Here is a 14,135-nt window from a genome sequence, read left to right on the forward strand (position 1 = left end):
AATGGATGACATCTACCCACTTACTGTTGTCTCTTTAATCTTAGAAAATTCTTGTAGCTAAAAGTCCCCCATCCTACATCACCCAACCAGAAGACCCAGATACTATCTTGCTTTTAGCAAATGCCACCCTGACATGGGAACAAGAAATCAACAGGAAAAGAGGCCCATTGAAGACACAAGATCAGAGAAGGCACGTTTTCAAGAAACAGAGGGCAGAGCTATACAGTGAGCAAAGTCTCTCAGATCAGGGAGTTGCCAGCCCAGAGCGGCAAAGTGGCAGCCCCAAGTCAGTACTACACAACATCAGCTTTGTGGTGAGAAAGGTGAGTGTATCGGTCAGCTTTGGGTTGTGATAGTGAAATATCTGAGGCAATTAATCTATGAAGGGCCAAAGTCTGGGAGCCTGGGGAGATGGCTCATTAATGAGGTGCTTGTCATGCAAACCTGAGGACTTGAGTTTAGAGCCCCAGCACCTACCTAGAAAGCCAGGTACTGCCGTGCACACCCGTGATCCCAGCACTAGGCAGGCAGAGACAGGGATCCTCTCAGAGATCAGTGTAGACAGACCAGGTTCAACGAGAGACTCCATATCGACAAAAGATGAGAGAAGAGTGATTGAGGGAAAAGCCAGAGTATGGTATGTGGAGGGGAGAGAGAGGAGAGAGGGAGGGAGGGAGAGGGAGGAGAGGAGAGGGAGAAGGAATGGAGAGGAGGGGGAGAGGGAGAGAAGGGATTATTTTGACTGAGTTTTGGATACAGTTCAAGATCAGGCTGTGGGCCTCTAGCAAAGGCTTGGGGTGGGTAGCAAACAAATCACATCGTGTGACAGGAAACAGAATAAAAAAAATGGAAGTTCCATAGTTTCCTTCTAAGGCATGGCTGCAATGACCTAAACACCCCTCCCTATAGGGTATCTGCTCCTAAAAGTCAACACTACTTGGTAACAGTGCTATCATAGGAACTAATGCCCCCTTGAGGGGAATTCAGCAACCAAATTGCAGCAGTAGGTGTGTGTTTTGAAGGCCCCACCCTGCCTCCTTGTGCTATGTGTCAATGGCTTTTCTCAAGCCCCACAAAATGCAGTTTGAGCTGGAGGTGATGCTGGGATGTCTCCAACCAGGTCTTCTGTCTTCCCTGTCCACTTTATAATAGTGTGCGTAAGTGTGTTGGCATCCTCTCAAGTTTAAGAGAAGATGGTTTCCACTGGTACTGATTTCCATGCCTCTGGAGCCACTGTAGTTCCGTTTCACTTTGTTGTTGAGAAGGAGTATTGCTGTGTAACTTAGGCTGGTCTTGAACTAATCGTCCTCCTGCCTCAGCCTGCCTGTGCTGGATTATAGATGTGGGTCACTACACCACCTACTGTTCTAGTTAGAATTTTGTTTCCCAAAGATGCTCGAGGCAGAATCCAAAGTATTTAGCGCATTCTGTAAGTGGCTCGGGTCTAGAAAGCTACTTCACGAATGCTGCCTGCACCTTTGTTGCAAATCCAGGCATTGCTGTTCACTGAAGACAGGAGAGAGCAGAACAGGAGGGCTAAAAAGCAGGCTCCTTACCTACCAGTTTCCTGAGCATGTCTGAGGAAATTAGGGCACAGGTTCAGAGGTCAGGGGGACCCTGAAAACCCCTGAGCCCTTACCAGTCACGGGCTTAAATAGATGGTCCAATTCATGTGACTCCAACTGACTAGATTTAAGGGTGTTTCTAATTTCCCATTATAATGTTAAGAGAGACAATCTACCCAGCACACGATTAACTTTTTTTAAGCTATTCCACCCACTACCCCATTTTGTGACTGAGGAAACTGAGGCACGAGGGTAGCTAAATAACAAGGGCTAGGTCACATAGTGGACTGCACCCCTACGGCATCCAACTCTGCTTTTGTTTGAAGACGGCGTCTCACCGTGAAGTCCAGGTTGTTCGGGAACTCACCAGTTTCCTGTCCGGGCCTCTCCTCTGTACCCTGCTCCCTGTCCTCTCGACCTATACCCCTACTCACCATGAAATACTGCTTTTGTACAACACAATGTGATTTTTTTTAAAAACCAGTCTAGCAAAGTAAATGAGTGTGAGCGTGTGTGTGAGTGGGAGTGTGAATGTGTGTGTGTTGAAGGGGTGGAGGGGAGGGCGTGCTCAGCCAGCCAGCCAGATACCATGGTCCTTCCTTCCCTCTAGAGGGAGGGCTGTAGAACCATTAAACAAAGCTGTGACTTTAGCCCTTGGCCTCTTCATGCTCCCCCTGTCTACATCCTGTTGCCCCGGGAACCTGGTGGGCACTCCTAAGGTGCTGCTGATATTGCTGTGGCAGGCTCAGAGTTAATCTTGTGCCGAGTAACGTAATCTCCCACCTTGCTGCGTGCTTTTTCCCATGCTAACGCTGCAGAAGGAGAGGCTCCATCATCACAGTGGTCAAAGCTCATAAGCAAAGGCCGGCCTCTCTTGCAGCTAAGGAGACCATCTGCCGCGTACGCCCTGAGAACGGTAGCTAACGTTTGATGAGCTGAGGACCGCTGACCTCAAGTCTCAGTTGTATTCTGCTCGGCAAAACCACTGCTTTCTTGTCAGTCTCCCCCACCTCTGAGCCTGCGCCCTAATTTCTTCGGACAGGCTCGGGAAACTGGTAGGTAAGGAAACTGCTTTTTAGCCCTCCGCTTGCTTTGCTGTCTTCAGTGAATGTTAACGCCTGGATTTGTGCAACGAAGGCGCAGGCAGCATTTTGTGAAGTAGCTCCTTTCCAGACCCGAGCCACTTACCAGCTACTTTCCTTCCGGCGCTGCCTGAGCTCTTGAAGAGACGGCTTCTTTGGCAGCTGCACGGACTTTTCTAATAGCGTCCACTTCACACGGTGGTTGTGAGAGCAGAGGGGCTGCGTACAAAACACTTAGCTTGTGGTAAGCTTCAACGCCGTCAGCAACCATCGCCCTCTTTTCTCTTTTAACAATCATGGCTAGCTTACGTGTCGCCCTGAAAAGCTCTAAATTCAGGCCATCCAAGTTCCTCCAAATTTAGCTCCATGGTTCCATGAGACGCTGTCCTCCAGGACCAGACGGGGGCAGGGATGTTACTATGCCCTTAGCCCAGAGCCTACGCCTGACGCCAAGTTCCTAATAATGTTTAGTGAATGTGCAAATGAACAATGAACTGCCCAGAAGATGAAGACTCCTGTGATTTATTCTAAAAAGCATGAGTCTAGGAGGCTCTTGCCTGGCCCGAGAGAATGGCTAGGACTCAAGGGAGGCCTGCAGGGAGCATCTATGAAGCTGGCCCGTACCGAGCATCCCACAACTCATCATTCTGAAGTGCTACTGTGATTTAAAGGGTGAGCTTCTCCAGGGTCGCATCATGGCTACTTGAAAATGATCTGGATTCCCCATATGTAGCCTCTGTCCAAACACAGTAACATTCATGCTATCAGTTACCCCAGGGACCTGTGCGACCCTTGCCTTACCTCTTTCAACTCCTTTATTCAATGCCGCTTGTGACAGGTGCTGTCCCTGGGCCCACGGTCCCGGGACCTTTAAAATGTGGTCACCCGTCTTCTATCTCAGAGTGCTACGACTTTGACAGTAGCCTGCAGGTAGTAAAGGGGTGTTGGGGTGCCATATGGATCTGAGCTCACTTTTTCTGAAGGTGCCTGAGCTTCCTAGAAGCCTGGAGCTTCATTTGCCTTCCGTGTGGGCTGATTTAGCAGAACGGGCATTGTCTTTATGGTGTCCTTCCTCTTCCTCTTTGCTCCTGGTGCTACCTGCACTTCCCAAACAAGATGCCTTCCCCCAAATTCTCACCCAGAGCATATCCAGGCCAGCACACACAGACACATCCACCTGCTGAGTACATTTTTCCTGTGCTTCCATTTCCAGTCACTTCCCCAATACACAGTTGACAAATTGCCTATTTCAGTTGCTCCCCTTCTGTCTATCTCCAACTAAAACACGAGCTCTGGGGGGACCAAGTCTGGGTCCCCTGTTGCGTTCATCCTCTGAGTGCCTCCTCCGTGACCCTGGAGCCAGGGTGAGGTGACTGCTGGTGCTCAGAACGGTGCCTGGAGCATCACAAGTACTCGGTGACAACTTGATGGCTGAGTTGACACAAGTTCAGCTCTGAATTCATCCCATGGAGATAGTGAAATGACTTGGTGTTCTAAATTGAGTTGTTATGATGAAAGATTTTTATTAAAAAAAAAAAGACTTCTGAAATCACCCAGTTCTCTCTTATTTGAAGGATGTCCCCACCCCACCCCACTCCTTACCCCCATCATATCCTCCTTTATCTGCCATTAGTGTCACATCGATGTGTGAGCAGGATTTCCAGGTTTCCAAAAGCCCTCTGGGTAGTCTGTTGGTTGTAGGAGGGAAGACGCTTAATTAAGATGCACATTTCTGCATCCTTGCAAGCTGTGCACACAAGGCTTGAGGCCTGAGGCTGCAGCTACCTACCGCCTTGTAGATGTAAAAATAGTAGCTTCTTGTCCTGCCTGGCCTGGTCACCATCAAGCCCAAGCCACCCCATCCACCCCCACCTCTACAACAATACGGGCGAGTAACTGTCTTGTCTCTGCTTCTCTGACAGGGAAAGGTCTTGGGGATATGCGGGAATGTTGGAAGCGGGAAGAGTTCCCTCATTTCTGCTCTTCTAGGGCAGGTGAGTGTATGGTGAGAGCTGGAGAGAGAGAGACTACATTGGCAGGACTGCGGAAAGGTTTCCTTGCTGTAGACTTTGTAGGGCTGAAGCAGCCTATAGGACAGTGGTCAAGCTTTGCGGCCCAGGGTCAATGTCAAGGATGCTGACAAGGATGCTCATCAGAGTCCCTTGGGTTGATGCATTTGGCAGCTCCATGCCTGGCTTGACAGGAAGTCAAGCCTTTTCACACCCCTTTGGGTTTACCTCCTGAGGACAGGCGTGATTGCTTCCTTCTCCCAGCTCTACATTAGTCTAAATAGGTGAGGAATTGTTACATCTGTGGCTTCTCCCATGGCTGTCCTGGTTTACAAAATCCAGCAAAGCAGCTTGGTGGAGAACAAAGGAGCTGGGACTCATGGTGACTTTTGATGAATTTTTGATTGTTTCCAAAACTCCAAATACCCAACCGAGGGCCTTGTAGCGTGACCCCAGCTGCTCCAAACACTTTGTATAGGAAGAGGGAGGTTCCTAAGTCTTGTCCTGTCTCTGCCACGTCTAGCTGTGAGACCCTATGTGGTAAGGTGATTTACAGGTGGTCTCCATGTTGCCATGTTTTGCAAGTTTCACCCTAAATGAATAAGGCAGGTTTTGAGGAGGTCGGGGAACCATCTCCCCCCTTGGCCTACCATTGTTCCTAAAGGGACAATTGATTGGCTGGGGTTGAAAGAATTTGGACAACCCCTAAAGGAATGGAGAAACGAGGCTCAGCAGACCTCACTAGAATGGGGATGTGAGTCTTGTAGGGACCAATGTGATCAACTTCTTAGACATCCCTTGACTCACTTCAGGAAGAGTGACTGCTTATCTCCTTCATAGAGGTGAGGAAGGAGAGCCTAGGTCTGGTTTGGGTAGGCTCTGTATGTGTGTTTCCGTGAGGGCCCTAGCGTCAGTGACACATTAGAAACCAGCCCCACTCTCTACCTATCAGTACAGGTCTCTCAACGAAGTAAGAGATGACCTGGCCCACGCTCAAACCTCCTGGCGTTGTCCCCAACTAGTTCCTCCATATCTCAGTGTGTGGATGTGTGATGGAAGGAACCTTGCCTCCCTTTAACCTCTACCCTCTGATTTATTCCTCGGAAACATCTCAGAGAAAATAGAACCCATCTTCCATGAAGCAGCGAGGGAATCAGACCTGGGGAGGGGCCTGGGGGCTAAGCCAGTGGGTACTAGATTGGGAGGACTCAACACTTTGTCTCAGTCACTTGTTTGCCATTTTCCCTTGGACAAAGAAACCGAGTCCCACTGGACCTTGTTTTATTCATCTACAAAATGGCCAAGATCAGTTACCAAAGGGAGTGTACGTGCCAGTTACAGCTGAGCCCTCAGAGCCAGTCACAGTGTCAGCTGCTCAGCACCGTCCCTGGAAGGCACCTGTTATTCCTAGAGCTGCTCTTGCTAATGCCATCTCCCTTCCAAGTGTAACTCAAGGCCCCTTCATTGTCAAAATAGCGCTGCATCGTGTGACACTTTCCCTACTCCGCCACACTGCCACTACCCCATGATCGTCAGCCCTACGGACGCCCTCTCCTGATAGCATTCCATCCCGATATCACCGATACTGTTTCCCACTGTCTACCAGAAACACACTTCGTGGGCTCAGCTGACGTGCCTGTGGCTACTCAGTGTCACAGACTGGGCCTCACGTGATTCCTAAATGGGTTGCTCGATGCTACCTACCAAAGCTCCACATGGAAGTGGATTTCCCACTCTTTGTGAAGAAGACGAAGAAAAGAGGAGTTCTGGCCCCCTGAAGCCTGAATTCTTGCATGTTTACAACCATGTGACTGAGCCAGGTTCCTTAAGTGGTGCATTCTGGGGGCGCCCTCTACCCAGGGGGTAGGCTGTGCTTTGCTCCTAGGAACCTGGCTAAGGAGAGATGGACCCATTTGGCATACCTAGTGGAAGGGGGCCTCTCATTACTCATCCATTCTTAAAGTATCTTGCTGTAGTTGGCCCAGGAGTGAGCTAAGTGTAGCTTGTACCGTCCAGTTGGCAGCAGGACTCATGACTACCGGCTCCCTAAATTTCCTGCCTCGCCCTCGAAAGTGTCCCACCAAGAGACCCTCATTAGCACAGTTGGGCTTACAGGGTGTGTATGAGACATCTGTCACCCACCCACCCCCTTATATTTGTCTGACTAATGCTCGTACAGTGAGAGGGCATTTGGGAGCAACGCTAGAGCATTCTAAGGGTTCTCTGGTTATCGTTGCTCCAGATGCAGTTACAGAAAGGGGTCGTGGCTGTCAGTGGACCTTTGGCTTATGTTTCTCAGCAAGCTTGGATCTTCCACGGAAATGTGAGGGAGAACATCCTGTTTGGAGAGAAGTACAACCACCAAAGGTATTACTAACCCGGGATGTATCTGGCTGGCACTGTGGTTGTTGACCCACCTGCTTCAGACTCTTAAGAAAGGCCACTAAGAATGGTGACTGAGTGGAAAGGTTTCTCTAAATGAGTTTTGACGAAACATCCGTGGGGTCTGCCCAGGAACTGGAATTTCTTTTTCTGACACAGAAGTTCAGGAGAGGCTGGGTCTACAGACCTGTGACCACATGGTCTGGTGAGAAGACGGAGTGGTTGTCACTTCCTTCCCAGGGCAGAGTACCATATGCTCTGAGGTTCTCTGTCACAGGGCGTATGTTGCCTCACTGGTGAAAAAGGAGCCTTGCAAGTTTGATTTAGGCTGCATAACTAAAACTTTGCTTGAGATCTCGAGCAGAAGGCAGGCAATCAGGCAGTCCTGACACGGTTTAGTCCACATGGGCACTATCTGGGTACGTCTTTGCTAGTGTCCTCAAATGATCTAATGAGATAAAAATCAAGCTTCTGATTAATAAATCTTTGATAAGTGTTAGGTCATTATCTTTAAGCTCTGGAAAACAGTGATTTCTTAGTCAGGCTTGTCTGAGGTAAGTTCCACTACCATACCTTTAGGGAGGCCCAGGTGTTATATCCCATTTTACTGATGGGAAGACTGAAGCTCAGAAGGGTGAGCTAACTGCCCACACGGCTCGAGTCTTGGACCTGTGCCCTGTGCTCCAGCATCTCTTGTTAACACTGGGGCTACCTGACAGCGGGGTCAGCCAAAAATTTCTCATACACTGTAGGACTGACGTAAGGAGTCAGACTTAGGAATCCGGTTGCAGTTTGGACTTCTCTTATTACCTGAGCCCACAGGCTCTGAATTCTATGGGCTGGCATTGACCAGCAAGCAGGAAGTCTGTGGCCTTTGCTCCTCTTTCCCTGGCTGTGATATCCACAGCAGAAGGCTCACATGTGATCAGCATCTCATGGCCACAGTCCCTGTTTGCCTACTCCCGCACCATCCCTACCTGGAATGTCTTTCCCCCACAGAAGCAGGCTGTAAGGACAGTTACTTAATTTACCAACAAGGACGTGGAAGATAGCCAATACTAACCAAGTGCTTGCCTTCTGCAGGGCACCATAAGGAACACAGTTACTGCTCCCAGTGTTGTCGTACAAGTTACTTTAGCATTGTCGTATGACAGATGGCCGGGCAGAAGCAACTTAGTAGAGGAAAGATTTATTTTGGCTCCTGGTTCCAGAGAGTTTCAGTCCATCTGAGCGAGGACATGGTAGAAGAATTTGTGGCTGTGGAAATATATGGCAAAGGCTGTTATCAGAGTGTCACAGTTACCAACCGTCCTTGGTAGAGACTCGCAGCTTGTCAAGTGGACAGAGGTCTCCCACTCAGTGTGGGGTTCAGGAGTTGAAATGAGAGCGGCACTAGGAAAACCAGCTATTCAGAGCAGTGGCCAGAATCTCAGGCTGTGGGCCACCATGGTGCCTTCGGGACAGGTCTGCTCACTGTGTATATGTCTAGGGTTGAGACGCAGAGAGAGTGGAAGCAGCAGAATGGCAGCTTCTCTCTCACCAGGGGCCTCACATCCCAGTAGACTGTGCGGTGGCAGAAGCCCCGAGAGGTGGACTTCTCCCAGGGGCTGAGTGGAGCTGTGCCTGGTAAAACAAGGAATTGGCCCAAGCAGCTTGTCTGGGCAGAGCTAGCTAAGTCCTCATAAGTCTAAGCTCCCAAGGCTTGAGCCTGGGTGATACCAAGGAGCAAACATCCCTGGACGCTCCAGAACTAGGGTTCATTTCCCACTTTTCCTCTTTCCCCAGGAGTGACGTCCTTCGTGCTTCATTCTAACTCTCTCCAATATGGTAGAGATGATGGGTGGGAAGAGTAGCTTACGGAGCAGAAGGGGCTTAGCAGAGGTCAGGGTTGACATTTGTTGACATTAGTAATCATGTGACAGTACATTGCTCCATCACATGCACCCTCTCTTCCACTCCTGGCCTTGATTCAGCCCTGTGCCTCCACCCACACACACCCTGGGTACCACTTTCAACAACTTTAGCCCACATCTTGATTCCCTTCTGACACAAAGAGCAACGATAGCAATTGACACCCCCAGGACTTTACAGTCACTGGTATCATTCCCGTTGCATGACATGAACACTGTAAAAGGAGAGAGACTAACTCTAAGTCGAGGAGACACCCCAGGGGTAAAGAAGACATGGTCTTTGGGATAAGGCAACTGGCCCCATCCCTGAGCATAGCAGCAGCAAGATCCCCGCCTTGTGCAGATGACGACGGTGATTCCTTTGGGAGCAGCCCAGGCATCCGTGCTCTGTGCTGGCCTTACCATTCTGGCCTCTATGCCCACAGGTACCAACACACGGTTCATGTCTGTGGGCTCCAGAAGGATTTGAACAGCCTCCCTTATGGAGACCTGACTGAGGTAAGCAGAGCTGAGTCCCACTTCCCCAGCTGACTCTGGATCCACAGCCACACATCGCAGAGGCACACTCTAGTTTCTGCCTATCATGGAGTCTTTGGGGTCCGCCAAGTGGAGGTGAACCCAAGCTTACTTGTGTTTGACTCCTCATGGTCTCTTCCACAGACCACTTCCAGCCCTTTCACCATCTCAAGCAGAGTTCCTGAGCAGAGTTCCTAACCTCAAGGCCCAGCTCTATCCTCAAATATCCAGGGTATTTCCCTTAGTTGGGAGTCTCAGGGCTTCTTCTTGCTCTCTGCCTCTGTGCAGCCCAGGAGTGCCAAGTCACCTTCAGACCCAGCCCCTAGGCTCCTTGTCCAAACTGCTGGCTTGGTTCTGGGTTGAACTTGCTGACTTAGGTGACCCAGAGCCCCTGTGCTACCCTCCCCTCTCTCCCTAGCACACCATACCTCTTGGACAAGCTCTCCCTACCACGACATCTAGCTCTTCTTCTAGCCTCTCACTCTGCCTGTCAGGAGCTGCTGGCCTTGCCGAAAGCACATGTGTGTGGCTCTGACTTCTCCCTCTCAGGTTCTATCTGTACACTCAGCCAGTGTGCTTAAGTGTCCAGCCACCTCCTAGACTTTCAGGAGCTAATGTAGCTCCACTGAGGAAGACTTTGGAGGTCCACAGTCAGCAGTGGTTTGCCACCAAGTGCTGCCATTAATGCTTCTTGGTTAGCACTTGGAGAATAGGTCGAGTGTTGGTTTTGTGTGTTCAGTGCCTGATGCTTAAATGTGAGTCCTGGTTCACACGTCACTTTTCTTGTTGCAATAAAAATAAAAAAGCGGTGGAGTGCGTTGCATGTACCCTGGCAGTCGCTAGTTCCTGCTCCAATGGGCCACTGGAACTAGCGCTAATTTATCTCTGGTTAGTATCTCTCCCTGCGGCTCTCTGCTAGCTGCGAACTCTGGTTCCAGCTACCCAGTAAAATCATGGTTCTAGAAGTCCAGCAGCGGCTGGCCTATCACAGCTCCCTGCCATGGATTCTGCCCACAGTCCCAGCAACTGCCCCCTGGTAGTTAAAGTATAAACTCCCAAATACCTGGCAAAATTGAGACTCAACAAACTGTAACCTGACAATCAGATTTATATGTTAAATTCTCAATCCACAATACATCCACACAATTATGACCAATTGATAAGGATATAAACCGCCCGCCTAGATAAGGTAAATTTGCCTACAGAAATCCATCCCAGCTACCTTGGCAATTCAAGACCACCTGGATCTGGGTCATCCTTCTCTGTCACCATCTTGATTCCCTTGCTTCTCCCCCACCTCTCTCCTTCCTAGACTTTTCCCTCACCTACCCTTCCTTCTTGTCCAATGATAGGCTTCGTCTTATCCTGGACCTGCCTTGCTGCATAATGACTTCATCCTACATTTCTTGCCTAGCTCCCAGCTCCCAGCCCCCAGCCTCCAGGCCCCAGCCCCCAGCTCCCAGCTCCCAGCCCCCAGCCTCCAGGCCCCAGCCCCCAGCTCCCAGCTCCCAGCACCTGACAATGAGCTCAGTAGCTGGGCATCTGAGTACAGTGGGATCCACTCTGTACTCAGGAGGATGGGATTCCCATCTTGCAGTAAACGTTTACTGTGCATCTAATCCATGCCTCAGGCCAGGTGTGAGGGACTGATGGTGTTTGCATGGCACACATATTTGCACACAAAGAAGTGAGCAGAGGGGTCCCTGGTCCATCTCCCAGGCATTTTCTCTCCTTTTCCCTGTTCACTATTCATTCTTCCAAAGTTCCCTACTCCAAAAACCAACCAAACAAAAAACACAAAAACAAACAAACAAAAAAAACCACCCCCCGTCTTGTGTTATTAATCAATATAGTGGACAGCGCTCTGGGAAGCAGGAGTCTTGTGATGGGCACCCCTTACTCAGAGTCAGGAAGAGCTGTTCCCAGTTGGCACTGTGCTTCCGTGAAGTGAGGGAGATGGAATTCTTTCAGTTGGCATTGTCTAGTGGGAGGGCTGGAGGAGACTGTGTATTCTCTCCTCCGGTCCCAAAGGAGACCTGGTGTACAAAGACCATGGGGTGCCAAGCAGACTTAAATGATGGGCAGTGCCATTATCCCCATCTACAGATTGGGGAGCGGGGTGTGAACCTCTCCGGGGGACAGAGGCAGAGGATCAGCCTGGCCCGGGCTGTGTACGCCAACCGTCAGCTCTACCTGCTGGATGACCCGCTCTCGGCAGTGGATGCCCATGTGGGGAAGCACGTCTTTGAAGAATGCATTAAAAAGACACTCAAGGGGAAGACTGTGGTGCTGGTTACCCACCAGCTGCAGGTGACTGGGAGGCCTTGGGAGGAGTACAGCACTTGACGTTCAAAGAGATGCCTATTCTGCCTAAATATGCCATTCCCGCCTGAAAGTGGCTTTACCTGGACAGGGAATGGGGAGGGCAGGGAAGGTAGGGGACACCCTAACTTCCTGATATCACTACCTGCTTCTGTCTGTGTATGACTTCCACTGGCCTAGTCTTTAGGATCTATGGGAATACGACCTTTCCTCCACCACTGGGTAGATTCTCTAGGATCAGTTGGCTCTGAGATATTGGTGCCAAGAAAACGAATGGGGATCCAGACAGGGATAAGTCAGGCTCTACCCAATCTCCAAGAGGACTCGATGGGCCTGAGGTCAGGGGCTCTTTCCTCACCCAGAAAAATCATGGCTCTTGTGATGAGGGGCCCATGCTCCCCAGTCTTCCTCTAGCCCAGGAAAGGCTCTGGAGGTCAGGACCAGTGGGCAATGCTAAGACTTCAAATCTCTTCTGCCTTCTGAGAACCTGTTCCCATTCCAATGGTAGTCTCCCTCTGGCTTAGGAGGATGGATCTTGCTGAAGAAAGGGACAGGGCTTATGTTAAGTGAACTTGAGAATTTGGCTGCACAGTCACAGACCTTGTTGCAACTGTCCCACAGACAGTTTTAAAGGCTTTGTGGGATCTAAGGCTTCTTCTCTACCTAAGATAATCCTGGATTTCCCTCTCATGCAGTCTCTCTCTAATCTCCTTATGATAAGTCCTGGAGATACTCTGCATACAAGTGCGTGCGTGTGTGTGTGTGTGTGTGTGTGTGTGTGTGTGTGTGTGTGTGTGTATACCTCAAAGTAGTAAACATCTCACAGACATTGGGAGGTGACCCGTTGGGGCACTGGTGCAGAAGGCCCCGTCTTTTTGTTCAGCAGACCTGATGTGGGTGCAGGAGGTGGATCTCATTGCCTTCCAGTGAAGGGGAAGTTGGGCTGGTGAAGGTTGAAGCAGAAGTAAGGTTGCCATAGCTATAGGGCTTTGCAGCCAGCATGCTGGTTCCCTCTGGCTGAGGCCAGGAAGACCACCCTGAGGAGAGAGGGCCTTCTCAAAAGACCCAGGAAACCCAGCTCCCACAATCCTCCCCACAATAAGCTTTCAGCATTCAAGTTTTGTACCTGAGGGTATCCAGTCTCTTTAGCAAGCGTGCCACGACTCTAGAAAATAGAGTCAGGTTAGGTAGACAAGAATTCCTAAGTCCTCTGCAGGCCAGTGCCAAGGTAGAGGAGAAGGCTGGTTGGATTTGGGCAGGAATCCCACGTTTTGCCTAGAAACGGTCTCTGGCCTAGCTACATTTTCAAGTGTGATTAACTTGCCACAGCCCGGCCTGTGACTGTTCAGTCTGTGGCATCAGTCTCCCTGAGGAGTCCTGGGTGCTGGAGGATGACACCTTGGTCCTGATAGGTGTGAGAACTGTCGCTCCAGTGTCGCTCGTAGGCGATAAACCATAGCACACGCCTGGCCCGTCTTGGATACTCACTAGCCCGTGGTGATCTTAGGCAAGCAGGTGCTTTCCCAGGGTCTCCAGCAGTCACACCTTCCCAAGGTCATTTTAGCCCACTTTTTGTTTGTTGGGAGATGAAGACGGCCACCAGGTGGCAGCATAATCTTGATACACTCTTCATCTCGTTCTTTGTGGGGGAGGGGAGGGCTCAGCTTCAAACCTGCAGCCCTGGGGCTTTCCAGAACATTTCCTAGCTGCTCTGACCTCAGATGCTTTGGAGTAGCTGGTCAGGACAGCCACTCATCTGTTTACTTGAGGAAACAAAGCGAGGCTAGCAGTCTGACCAGCTGCTGGGATCTACTCAGGGCTCAGCTTCCTAAGCATTTGCTACACAGAGCTACCTGGTGTTACCCGAGTAACACGAGCTGAGGGCTTGCTTGCGGGCCGAAGGGACCTTTGCTGGGCCCTTCCAATCCTGGGTGGTGGGCCCACACACAGGTAGAAAAGCCTGTAGATTGTAATGGGCCCTGGGTGCTTCCTTTTCTCGTGTGAAAGAGTCAACGGCTTAACCAAGCAGCTAGCTTTCCTGAGCTGCGAGTTGCTGGAGGTTGGGAGATAATATGTAAGATCAGACTGTGAAACACCAGAGGATGATGCGTGGAGCCGAGTCTGTCTTTGAGGGAAAGGTTCTGTCAGAAGTAGAAGTGGTTCCTCTAGGCACCTGGAGCTAGGTTCCTGCTCGGGATGCCTGGGGAAGGGTCCAAGCCATGGCTAGGGGAGACACAGGCTAGAACTATCCAAGCTACTGGAACTGTGCTGGTTGAAGCATTTGGACACCAACCACCCCATCAGGTGTGCAACCATCGTGGTAGCCCCCATGCTTTCAGGATCCGAATC

General features: G+C 50.5%; 1 protein-coding gene across 12 annotated transcripts in view; it reads left to right on the top strand.

Annotated features, from left to right (window-relative positions):
- Positions 1–14,135, top strand: part of Abcc12 (ATP binding cassette subfamily C member 12) — a 76,319-nt gene that overhangs the window by 25,049 nt on the left and 37,135 nt on the right. For 9 of the 12 annotated variants that reach the window (XR_005496627.2, XR_005496628.2, XM_008772375.4 and 6 more), the window contains 5 exons: positions 45–323; positions 4,570–4,641; positions 6,899–7,023; positions 9,374–9,446; positions 11,550–11,774. Coding sequence is in view for 10 of the 12 variants with exons in the window: in XM_008772375.4 (XP_008770597.1) it covers positions 45–323; positions 4,570–4,641; positions 6,899–7,023; positions 9,374–9,446; positions 11,550–11,774 (774 nt within the window). In the remaining 2 variants the exon portion in view is untranslated. 12 annotated transcript variants of the gene reach the window in all.

Source organism: Rattus norvegicus, chromosome 19 (genome assembly GCF_036323735.1).
Source record: "Rattus norvegicus strain BN/NHsdMcwi chromosome 19, GRCr8, whole genome shotgun sequence".
Taxonomy (NCBI): domain Eukaryota; kingdom Metazoa; phylum Chordata; class Mammalia; order Rodentia; family Muridae; genus Rattus; species Rattus norvegicus.